General features: G+C 37.3%; 1 protein-coding gene across 11 annotated transcripts in view; it reads left to right on the top strand.

The window, feature by feature from the left end:
- Window positions 1-13107, top strand: part of Ezh2 (enhancer of zeste 2 polycomb repressive complex 2 subunit) — a 68889-nt gene that overhangs the window by 39179 nt on the left and 16603 nt on the right. For 5 of the 11 annotated variants that reach the window (XM_035450999.1, XM_035450998.1, XM_035450996.1 and 2 more), the window contains exons 4-8: window positions 5974-6090; window positions 9229-9349; window positions 10376-10516; window positions 12225-12327; window positions 12853-13031. In XM_035450999.1, the coding sequence (XP_035306890.1) occupies window positions 5974-6090; window positions 9229-9349; window positions 10376-10516; window positions 12225-12327; window positions 12853-13031 (661 nt within the window). Of the gene's footprint in view, window positions 1-2262; window positions 2423-5973; window positions 6091-9228; window positions 9350-10375; window positions 10517-12224; window positions 12328-12852; window positions 13032-13107 lie in introns of all 11 variants that reach the window. The other 6 variants (XM_035451000.1, XM_035450997.1, XM_035450995.1 and 3 more) reach the window with 3 other exon arrangements.

Raw genomic sequence — 13107 nt, forward strand, 5'->3', positions numbered from 1 at the left:
AATTGTCAAAAAGTTTTATATATAGAGTTACTGAATCCATTGCCTCTCACATTTGGTGAATCAGGATAATCAAACACATTTGTCTCCTTAAATTTGTAAAATAGTTCACACCATAGGCTTTCAGTATTCTCTGAGCTTCCTGGAGTGGCATCAGTAACTAGGTGTTGGCAAAGTGGAAAACATATTCCAGATATTTAAAAGATTTATCCTTATACTTCTGTTGCCATAGAACCACTTCTTGTACTAAAATCTGTATCAGTCAGGGTTCTTTAGTGGAACAGAACTGATAGAATGAGTGAATGAATAAATGAATCCATCCATCCATCCATCCATCCAGGGGATTTATTAGAATGGCTTACAGGCTGTGCTCCAGCTAGTCTAACAATGGCTGTCTACCAATGGAAGGTTCAAGAACCTAGTAGTTGTTTAGTCCATGAGGCTAGATGTTTCAACTGGTCTTCAGTGTACACTGGAAATCCCAAAGAAGTATGCTGTAATGCAAGTGAAAGACTTGAGGGCAAATAGGCAAAGAGAGAGCAAGTTTCCTTCTTCTATGTCTTTTATATAGGATGCCAGCAGAAGGTGTGGAACTTCCTTCAAAAGTTCTGATTGAAGATGGATCTTCAGACCCTGAAGATCAGGGTTAGAAGTGGGTCTTCCCACTTGAATTGATTAATAAAGAAAAAAATCCCTCACAGTTGTGCCCAGCCATTTGGGTTTTAGTTAATTCCAGATGAAGTCAGTTTGACAACCAAGAGTAACCATCACATTAATCCTCCTGAAAGGCTGTGTATAATCTTACCATCCGGAATCAGAGGCAAGAGAATTATTACAAGGTTGGAGTCAGCCTAGTCTCATAGAGAATTCGTGACACACACTCGTGCGCGTGCATCCACAAACGCGCACACGCACACATACATACACACACACACGCACACGCACACGCACATACACACACACATACATACACACACACACACACACACGCACATACATACACACACACACACACACACACATGCACGCACATACACACACACACACACACACACACACACACACACGCACACACGCACACACACGAAAATGGTATTTAAAAATATTAGTCTGAAATGCTGCTAGGAATAAGTATAAGAAATGATACAAAATGAAAGTGAAAGAAGTGATATAAGATGAAAGTAAAAACCATTTGTTACAAGGTTGTCTAATTGCTCTTTGACATAAATGCATAACATCAAAAATGGAAGCAATTTGCAATCTGGAATGGGCTGCTGTTTATTCCTTAGCTTTCATTAGATGCTTGCATGATGATATTAGGACCATTCTTATTTTTATTTTTGACCCTCTTCTGTCAGAGACACTTGTTTTTCTTAAGACTGTCTCCTTCAGTTCTCCTCCTCCTCTGCTCTTAAAGCTGATTATGAAACTATGTTTGCTATTGAGCTTCCTCAATGCTTGGATTTAACTCACCCGTTTTTTTCTTCCTGTTTCACCTAAAAGTAGTATTGAATTTAAATCATGTATACTGCCCTTACAAGAATGCCTAGCTAATTAAAAACTTGGGTTTATCAGATATGGTGGTGTATATGTCTTTAATCCTAGTACTCAAGGTCCAGAAGTAGGAAGAAGTGAAAGGCTAGCCTGGTCTACAAAGCAAGTTCTATGTCAGTTAGGGCCACAGTGAGATTTTATCTCAAACAAAAAACAGCAACAATAAACACATTACAGAAACTTAGGTTTGCTCCCTTTAAGTCCTGAAGAAAATGAAGGTAGTTTCAGAAATAATCTCCAGCTTCTTTTTAGGGTTGATGGAAGCTGATGCCTCCTCCTTACTCTCTTCTGGGCTGATAACCTTTTTAGAGTTGATGGTAACTCACATTCTATTTTGGGGTGATGGCTTTCCTGTACTTTCTTCATCGTTAAATAGAAGTATGTTTGAAAATATCAATAGTTCACTGTGTCTCAGTATAAACGAACTAAATGAGCCGTCGGGTATCCAAGAACGTCTGATTGCACACTTGGTAGCTTGTGGTATAACTCCCGTCTACTTTTTTTTAAAGCTGGGCTTACTTAGCTGGCTTCAGGCTAAGGATCACTCGGAGGTGGGATGGCTGTAGCTGTTTTCCTTTGAGATGTCCTGCCTAAAACTGGGAATATTTACCTCATAGTGTGGTAGTGAATTTTAAGGTCAACTTTGGTAAAGTCTCTAACACAGTGCTTGGCACATAGTAGGATGTGTTAATTTCTTTCCCTTCCCTGCAGGCCATTCACCTGCTCTCCCTCTACGATTTTCCATAACACAGTTTTTACTTGGAACCAGCCTTCTGCCAAGAGTCTCAGTTTGGTTGTGTACTCCTACAACTATTTTTGGCTTGACTTCCCTCTCCAGCCACACAGTCGCCTATTGTACCAGCTGGTTGATGTAAGTCTCCAACCTCAGAGGAACCTTGTTACTTAGCAGTAAGCTATGTTTCTCTGAAAATGTGGCATCCTTCATAATTAGTTTCTTTATCATTGTTGATAAATCATCTGTAATAATGTCTTCTGTGAGCCTGAAATTAGAACTAGAATTAGAAATTTAAATTGCTAAAGTAGGCCTCTTAGAGATACAACTGAACAGGTAAAAATGCTTTGGAGACTGGCAACAGTTTGGCTTGCTCTGAGCGATATGAGTATTTAAAGTGTTGAGGGTGAAACAGGCTCAAAGAAAGTAAAGTAACTTGCTAAGTAACTGGCAGTTTTGTGTAATTTTCCTGCAAGTCAACAGAAACATTTCCTTGTTTTGTTTGCAGATGCTATGACATTTCAGTATCATTTCATATGTAAGAGGGGTATGGCTAAGGGTAGGATCCAGAGGTGCTGCAGAGCTTGTCAGTTTGCTGTATAGATGTTCTCAGAGCTCTGAGCTGAACTCAGTTACAGAGAATCAGCAATGCAGTCTGTTGATTCCATAAACTTATTTTGAGATACTGTTCTGAGTATTATTTTGAGGTAGAGAGGGAAAAGTATACCTTTCCCCTCAGGTGCTTTTACTCTTACAGAGTTTATGTGTCATCTCTTGATGACTTGTGGATGAGTCAGAATTGAAGTGATGGATACCTGGGGTATGGCAGAGGTATAGGACTGGAGGTGTAATTTATGCTTCAGTCTGTGCCTTTCTGTTTTCCATGCTTCTTTCTGTAAGTTCTGTTTATGGTCAACCCAGCTTTCATTTAGTATATCCAGAGAGTTTACTGCATAGCCATCATCCCCCATCTAGTGGTTGAAAGAAATATTTAACTGTCTAACTTTATGTATGACCTTGGAATCACATGTTAACACAGTTAAGTCATATCCAGAGAGCTAACCTGTCCCTAAGCTTTAAAGGGAGCGTCTGTGTAGAACCTCACAATTATTTTATCACCACCAAATATAAAACAAAAGTCAATAACTTTTAAGAAGTAAAAATTGTTTTATATTTAGGATTACCTGATAGAATGTGATGCTTTATTGAATAATTATGACCACTCCCGCACTTAGCTAATGAGGGTGAAGGGCGGGAAGCTGTGCTAGGAGTGGGGTAAGAGGAGAGTGGGTGGGGGTGCCGCTGTGACCTTGTTGGGTGTCAGTTCCGTGCATCGGATGCTGTAGGCTGCTATTGTGAGTTTTCCCCATGAACTTCTGAAACAAAGAACTGGACAACGATAAATTAAAGAAGTTCTTGGATGTTGCAGTTAGACTTAGCTTTTAATCCTGCCTCCTAAATTTACTTTCTGACTAGGAAGATTTAATTTAACTTCTGGCCCCTAGTCTCATTTATGGATTGTGATGGTAAAATTTTATTGTAAAGTCATGATGAAACTTTTTATGATCATATATTCATATATATATGTATATATATATGCTGGGATATAGTATGTACTCAGTAAATGTTAATTCCTGTTGTTTTTGGATTAGCAAATGGTGGGATGTGGATCTGTATATGAAGCTAGTTAGCGGGAAAGAGAACATTAACAAGCATTCATACCTTATTTACTTGACTTTGAGCTTTTGGTATTTTAACCTTTGCCTTTTTGGAAAGCATATTAGTACACATCACTGTCAGTTCTTTGAACCGCACTGTCCTTCTTTCGCTTCTGTTAGGAAGAAGTCTTCTCTGTATGGTGGTGAGCATGTGATGGTTAGAGTACCCCAGCATCTGTGTAGTGCTGAGGGTTCATGTGGCCTGTGTGTGAGCGCTCTCACCTCATCCAGTCCTAGTGTTGCTGACTTGGCAACACACTTTATAAAACCTAGACATTGACTCTGTATATGTGTGTGTATATGTGACTGATATGGTTGTCTTTTATACTGTTCTATTTTTAGTCATTATAGATCATCAATACACATGTGAGGTGTTTTAGAGGTGGCTGTGGAGGTTTGACATTTGAGAAGAGAAAAGCTTTACTCCTCACCAGGATAGGAAGTAATGTTATTAGAACACAGACTTTTATTGTGTTTTTGAATCAAAGTTGCAAAAATTTTAAGTTTTTAAACCAACATACTTATTAAAGTCAGCATAAGAAAGCATTACATCACAGTTTAATTGGGAGTTTTTCCTTCTGTGACACAGGAGAAATAGTATGCTATGAAATCTGATAAGAGTGCCTCAATTCTGAAGCAGGGTTCCTGTGAGATTACAGTTAGATAGTCTGTTTTGCTTGGGCAAACAGTTTCAGGAATGAGACACTGTGGTTACAACAATTTCCTTACTCAAGCCCCTTACCCGATACCTGGTAGAGCCCTCAGTTTCTTCCTCTATGGAGAAGCTGTCCCCCACTGTGTGCACTAATAAACAGTTCTGTCTTCTGGAGGTCAGATTCTGTCTCTTTACAATGCCCCAGAAATATATCATTAAATCATCATCATTGTAGATATAAAATGGCATTTCAAGGGACCAGAAGGTGTGAGCATTATACAATTATATATATCATGGCAGTGTGTAGTGGGTTAGTACAGTGTTATCTATCTATCTATCTATCTATCTATCTATCTATCTATCTATCTATCTATGAATGATCTTGGGCAAACTATTTGTCCTTTCTTTACCTTAGTTTTCTCACTGCGAAGTGGGTCTTAGAGTGTTGTGATAAGAACTATGATGAGACATTTACTGTGCTTATGTAGTGCCTTACATATGAACATTAGAGATTAAAGACTTGATTAGAATACATTTTCTAATTGAAACTTAAATCTTATTCTTAATGAATTATTGGATAATATAACAAAGTATGATGTTTTTAAAAAAGGATGATCAAAGATAAGAAAGATTAGACACACATAGTGATGTCTGTCAAGGAGGAGTGTGAATTTGAGGACAGACTGGTCTGTATCATGTAACTATCTCAAAAACCAAACAAACACAAAAAGATATAATATGCAAATCAAAAAGAAAATGTTAATGTGCTTGAGTCTAGTTGCACATGCTTTTAATCCCAGTATTCCAGGAGGCAAAGGCAGGTAGGTGGATCTTTGTGAGTTCAAGGCCAGCCTGGTCTACAGATTGAGTGCAATAACAAGATTGTCTCAAAAAACAAAAAAAGGTCAATGTAACATTCTTAATCTTATGATTTAAGAACACAGTTGGTATACATATTACACTATATTCTGTATGGTTGGGTGGTCAGAATTGAATGTAAGCTCAAGTTTTAGAGAAAGTTTGCAGGAGCAGATCAGATTTCTGAGGCTAATATAAATATTGTTTTTTATTCTAATTGATAATGGTAAGTATGAGAAAGACGAGGGATTTAAAACTTGCAAAATCTGGAGGTTTTTTTCACTCTTTAGAGAAAAGAGGATTCTTTTAGGATTATATGAGCCTTTCCATCTTAGGTAAAAAAAAATACTCTATTCAAAGTTACTTAAGAATTCAGTATCTGTTCACAGTATGATGGCTAAAGCTTAAGGTTGATCTTTCTATTTTTAGGAGGAAACTTTATTTATGTTCTATTTTAGTGTTCAGTGACCAGTGACTTGGATTTTCCAGCACAAGTCATCCCATTAAAGACCCTGAATGCAGTTGCATCGGTGCCCATAATGTATTCTTGGTCTCCCTTACAGCAGAATTTTATGGTATGTAAGTAATGTAGCTTTTGTTTGTTTGATAATGTATTTACGTAAGAAACATGGTAATTTTTTTCATGATGATAAATATAAATTTTAAAAGCTACCAAAATGGTGTCAATTGGAGTGATTTTTAAAAATTAATAGTTGAAAACTGTTTAATGTTCTTTTCTTGTATTATCCATAAGAAAAGTAGTAAACATTAAAAGATGAAATTAATAGTTCTTATTTAAAAGTACAGTGTTCTGTGACCTCAGCCTGACTTTCCATTTTGTTAACTAAGAGTTTGTCATCAAACAGTTTTAAGGAAAAGTTAAGATAGTGGCATGCCTTTATGTTAGTTTGATTGAGGCTGGCCAGGTATCGAAGAACACTGGTCTAAGCTTTGGTAATAAAATGCTAATATTCAATTCTTTATCAAAATAGAATGAAGGAAGGGAGAACAAAAGGAATTGAAGAGTGTATTCTTGACTAGCATTGTTAAATAAAATAGATACTTTGGAGCTAAGGAGGTGGTTTCTCACATGATTGAGAAAGTCAGGCATGGTGAGATAGGCTTGACTTGTAATGCCAACACTGGCGAGGTGGAGATAGGCTCCTTGGCTGGCCCGCCAGCCAGCCAAACCTAATGGGTAATCTATAGTCCAAACTCCAGAATAAAGTGATGGCTCCTGAGGAACACACAAAAAGTTGGCTGTTGGCCTCCACACACATACTAACATGTTTCCACATGAATGCACACACACACACTTAAGGGAAAAAATAACAACAACAACAACAACACACAAAACAAAACCACCATAGCTTTACTCATTTGATGTATATATAAAATGTTGAGATAATTTCTTGACAAAGTTAGAGAATTGCTGTACAAAATTGCTTGCTAGAAGTTTTTTTTTGTCTGTTTTTTAAATAGACATTTGAAATTAATGACTTTTCTTACACTCTGACAGTGGCAGTTAAAGGTAAATTTCAATTAATCTTGTGAAGTTGAATATATGTTTGCATTTAAGACTTTACTAAAAAAAAGACTGCATTTGAGAATCATTTTGATACCTTAAATGAGCTTCATATTTTCAGACTGAAATTGTGAAAGAATCTAATGTTCAAAATTTCCATAGGGTAGGTAGTTTACATCATTTTGGGCTTTGCTGGTCAGTGACCAAAGCAAATTAGATGAGTAGTATATATTTTAGGTTCAAGGGTTACATGGTTACCACTGAGAAAACAGAATAGACAAATACTTAATTTTGCTTACTTTCAAAGAAACGGACTGTCTTAGTTTAGATGAGAGTTTTGCATGCAAAATTAAATGAAACTTGAGATGAGTGCAGATTTGCTTGGACCTGAGAGAGTGTGTGAAGATATGCTTGAGCCTGAGAGTGTACAGATATGCTTGAACCTGAACAAATACATTAAGCTCTACATTTTCCTTTTGTATCTCAGACTTTGCTTTTGTCTCAATTTTCATTTCCTTTATCTACACTTCTGATAAACTCAAAATTTGTTATCTAGTAATCATTTGAAAAAAACATCTATTTCTGTTTCTTGATGAGTTGCCTAATGGTCACCTATGTATCGCATGGTCTTTTCCACTGCATTCTTTCCTCTTGGTCGTTGTCATAGTCTGGTCCTAGGCTTGTAACATTTTAATGCCTGAAGTATTCCCTGTGTTCTCCATTGAGTCTCAGCTAGTCCATTCTGTTTTTCAGAGTTAATTTTCTAAAACTCAAAATTTAATCAATACCTTGTTCAAGGGTTTGTACAGGCCTGCCATAACTTAATTTCTTTATATATGCTTCAGAACCATCCAGTCCTGTATAGTTGCTATCATTTTTACGGTTTTGAAACTTCCTTCAATGATTGTTGGTTTTTTGTCCTTTGTGTCTCTACACTTTTCATTGGCCCTTCCCAACTGTTTATTATACTTTGATGCAGACTTACCCATCTTGTTTACTGCATAATCAACTTTGATGTGTGGCTGGTTCATCAAAGTATTAAAATATTTTCTGTTGCAGTAACATAATCTGATTTTGCAAGCACACATCCTTTTGGCATAAACTTTAACTTCTACTGTGTTTCATATCTGTGTAAGTTTTTTGTTTTTTTGTTTTTTGTTGCTATGATAAATCACCAAGACTAAGGCAACTTACAGAAGGAAGAGTTTATTTGGGCTCATGTTTCCAGAGGGAGAAGAGTCTACCAGCCAGAGGTGTGGTGGCTGGAGCAAGAAACTGAGAGATTACATCCTTAACTGAACCACAAAGCAGAGAGGTGGGGGGAGAGAGAGAACCAGAAATGAAGTGAGGCTATGGAATCTTAGAAGCCTTTACCTAGTGACATGCTTCTTCAAGCAAGACTGCACCTCCTTCACCTTCAGACATCACCACCACCTGAGGAACGAGTGTTGAGATACACAGGCCCCTGGAGGACTGTTCTCGTTCAGAACACTACAGGATTGCTGAGAATTTTATTGTATTGAATGTCTTACCAAATGAAGATCAGCAAATGAAGTCAGTAACTCTTTTGATGATTATTTAGAGTTTATTTTGATAAATCACATTCATCAGTTCTATTACAGAAGGCTCCCATTTCAGTATCTACAATAGGAACATCTTAAGATTGATGTCTCATGTAGCCTGCAACAGTTTCCTTTCTTAGAGGTTCTTAAGGGAGGATTGCATATGAGATTAAATATAGCTGCAGTAGTTAAGAGTTTGCTCTAGAGACCTAGGTAAAGACAAGTGGTCATGGAAAACACTGTTTTTTTGTTATCTCATTGACTTTTTTGTGTGGTACTGGGTATTGAGCTTGGTCTTCAGCATGCTGAACAAGTGTCTCCTATTGAATGAGCTATATTTGCAGTACTTTCTCACATTGAGAGCTTAAAAAGTGTGTGTGTGTGTGTGTGTGTACACGTATGTATCTGTATTTGTGTAGCATGGCAAATGTGTGGAGGTCATAGGACAGCTTGTGGGGAGTTAGTTCTCTTTCTATCACATTTGTCTCAGGGAGTGAAATCTGGTTGCCAGGCTTGGCAGCAAGTGTCTTTACCTGCTGAGCCATCTCTCTGGTCTCCATAATGAGTTTTAAAAAATATTTCAATAATTAGAATACATCTGGTTTTAATTTTTTTCCAATTTTGAGGTGGAAGATGAAACTGTTTTACATAATATTCCTTATATGGGGGATGAAGTTCTGGATCAGGATGGCACTTTCATTGAAGAACTAATAAAAAATTATGATGGGAAAGTGCATGGAGACAGAGGTGAGTTATATGTATATTCTCTTGGGGGCTTTGTTAAAGATTCAAGATGCTTGGGTTCTTTTTTTTTTTTTTAAAGGTTTTATTTATTTATTATATATACAACATTCTGCTTCCATGTATATCTGCACAACAGAAGAGGGCACCAGATCTCATAACGGATGGCTGTGAGTCACCATGTGGTTGCTGGGAATTGAACTCAGGACCTCTGGAAGAGCAGTCAGTGCTCTTAACCTCTGAGCCATCTCTCCAGCCCCAATGCTTGGGTTCTTAACATAGGGTTTGTAAAACAAACAAACAAACAAAAAACAAACTTTTTTGTGATAAAATTAATTTTTGTGTTTGACTATAAAGGACTAGCCTGGGCTGACAGGCCTACATTTTTGGTGGTTTTTTTTTTTTTTTTTAGTTTTTCCATTAGCGGATCTTACTTGTTTGCCACTTGGTAACCATCAGTAAATAGTTATGAACTGTAGCAGCAACATGGAAATTTTATAGGAACGGAGTGTGTGTATTTGGTAAGCTTTAAATAATAAAATTAACTAGGCTTAAAGTTCTATTTATGGGATGTGTGCTTCAGAAAGCCTCCCTGCTCAAAAACACCTTTCCTCAGGGCTGCCTTAGCGCCTGAAGTTGAGTCATGAGATTCCTGGATTCAAGTTTCTTGTGTTCAGGAGGTTCTTGGTATCTGAGAGAAGGGGGTGTGGTCATATTATAGTAGGAAACAAGGTTTGAAGTGGCCAGTCAGTGGCACAGATTGGGAGGAGGCTAAAGCCACAGGTCTTAGAAGATTAGGAGAATAAAGGGTCCTGGACCATCTGGAGAGGGGGTGATTCCTGAGAAAACAACAGACACTCAATGATCATTGCTGTTGTCTTTGCTGGCTGTGAAATGATCTTGACTGACTGTGTCTGCCCCTCAGGTTAGTTACAGTGCTGTGCTGATGGGCCCTGGCTGTTCTTCCAGATTAGGAAACACAAACATAAACTTTTGTCATAACACTTTCCCCTGTTTCTGACTGACTTTTAGAATGTGGATTTATAAATGATGAAATTTTTGTGGAGTTGGTAAATGCTCTTGGTCAATATAATGATGATGACGATGATGATGATGGAGATGATCCTGATGAAAGAGAAGAAAAACAGAAAGATCTAGAGGATAGTCAAGATGGTATGTTTAATACTAGGGTTTTTTTTTTTTTTTTGTATGAGCCTACATCATTCTTTAAAAAACGTGTGGAGCCTAGTGAATGGCTCAGTGAGTAAAACCATCAAGCCTGATTGAATTGAGTTTGATCCCTGAGACTTACACTGTGGAGGAAAAGAACTGACAGTCTCCTAAGTTACCCTCTTATCTTCACATTCCTGTACACTGTGGCATATATACAGTCATATATGTAAATGTAAGAAAAAATCCCATTATGAGTAGAATGTAATTTCCCTCTCCTTTTGTTAAATATGTCTTAGTAGTATAATCAAATATATTCTCTGCAGGATTTCATTGTCCACTGTAGCTTCTTTGTTTGCTTTGCCTGGCAGAGGAACATAATCCTTTTTGGGCTTTGCTGATCAATTATTGCAATATCTTTATAGTAATATCACATATTATGTACATTGCATGCTGGGCTTTGCTGATCAATTATTGCAATATCTTTATAATAATATCACATATTATGTACATTGCATGCTGGGCTTTGCTGGTCAATTATTGCAATATCTTTATAACAATATCACATATTATGTACATTGCATGCTTACTTCATACGCACCAGCTCACTTATCCTTCCACAGCTCTGCAATGTCGGTGTTGCTATCAGATCCATTATATATTGGGAATGAGTTTAGAGAGGCTAAAGGCTAAAGAACTTACTGAAGACTGTAATACTGGGAAGAAGTAGAACACTGAGCCCTAAGACGATGACCTAGGTCTGTCTCAGGAGCTGTGCTGTTATTGCATCTGCACTTGTTAAGGATTATTAGAAACCAGTCCATCCTATGGCAGAGCCTATAAATGCTGTCCTCTACTCAGCAAGCCTAGTATTAAGGCAGCTTAGTAGAATTTAGGGGAGAATTGCAATATCAAGAGGCACGTATTCTTTATAACAGAAATACATCTTAGGGGTCAACTGGATGATCGCTAATTCTGTCAAGCTACTGGCAGATCTGAAAGTGTATTAGTATCATTGCTGACACAAAGCTATTAGTTGCAAATAATGAAAATCTGGGGGTTCTGTCTTCCACTGCTCTTAAAACATCTCATATTTGAATTTTATGTTTGTTCTTCAAATATTCCACAGGCTTTACATTAGAAGTAAATGATACAGGGTTTGTTGGCACATGCCTATAATCTCAGCACTTGAGAGTAAAGGCAGGAGAGTCAGAAGTTCAAGGTTGTCCTCAGCTACATAGTGAGTTTTATGCCATCTTGGGCTACACTAGGCAAGCGTCCCCAATAAAATCCCCAAGCTAGTCAGAGCCAGAGACAGTAGAATAGAAAAGTGGACTGTCACTGGATAAGAGTGCTTGCTGAGCACATCTTGATGACTTGAGTTTGATTGCTGGATTTAACTGTAGAAGAGCATTGTACTAACTCACAAAAGTTGTCCTCTGATCTTTACACATGCACGGTGGTGCACACACTAAAAATAATAATAGTCACCAAAGGTTTGACATCAACCTGTACTTAGTTGAATTCCAACTAGAACTACATAGAAAGAGACCTTGTCCCAAAGATTATTCCACCAGCCCCCCAAAAGTGAAGCGAAGTTGACAGTGCCTTAGGAAATCAGTGTTGTTGAGATACTGTGTGATAAAGAGAAAAATGAGATTTAAACTTGTTTCTTTCACACCCCCCCCCCCCATCACAATTCACTGTTTAGATAAAGAAAGTTGCCCTCCTCGGAAATTTCCTGCTGATAAAATTTTTGAAGCCATTTCCTCAATGTTTCCAGATAAGGGAACAGCAGAAGAACTAAAAGAAAAGTAAGTGAGAATTTTTTTTAAAATATGGGGCAGTCTTGCATATAATTCATCATCTTGTTTTTTTCTAAATGGAATTACCGAGTGTGATGAGCCATTCCATAGTTTACAGCTTGTGTGACACTTCAAGCACAATCTCCATTCCTCTCTTCCACACCCCACACCCTATTCTTGTACTATGTGTTATAAAGGGTTATTGCATGTAGAGTAAGTGTACAGATAGATATTCATGCACACAATAAGCCCATGTACAATTTACATTAGTTTATTGTAGGAAAACTTTTCTGGGCACTGGTAGAGATTTTTATATTTAATTCAAACTAATATAATAACCTGTGATATACCTGAATTGTATTAACGAGCTTAGTTCTTTCTGTAAGTAAAGATTTCTATGGGTTAGATCTTTTTTTGTTGTGTTTTTAGGTAAGGTAACATAAAAAAAAAATCAAATCCAAAGGAAGCCTTTTAGAAACTTTAAAAAAATGATTTTTCTTTCTGCTTACATGTTTTGTGTTTATTTGCTGTCAGATATAAAGAGCTCACCGAGCAGCAGCTCCCGGGTGCTCTGCCTCCCGAATGCACCCCAAACATAGATGGACCAAATGCTAAGTCTGTTCAGAGGGAGCAAAGTCTACATTCATTTCATACTCTCTTCTGTCGGCGGTGTTTTAAGTATGACTGCTTCCTACATCGTAAGTGCAATTATTGTACGTTTTCATTTTCTATCTTTGTTGTTGAAATATGTATTCAAGCATCTTGAAAGTATTGTCATTTATCAAAACT

This window comes from Cricetulus griseus, assembly GCF_003668045.3.
Source record: "Cricetulus griseus strain 17A/GY chromosome 1 unlocalized genomic scaffold, alternate assembly CriGri-PICRH-1.0 chr1_0, whole genome shotgun sequence".
Taxonomy (NCBI): domain Eukaryota; kingdom Metazoa; phylum Chordata; class Mammalia; order Rodentia; family Cricetidae; genus Cricetulus; species Cricetulus griseus.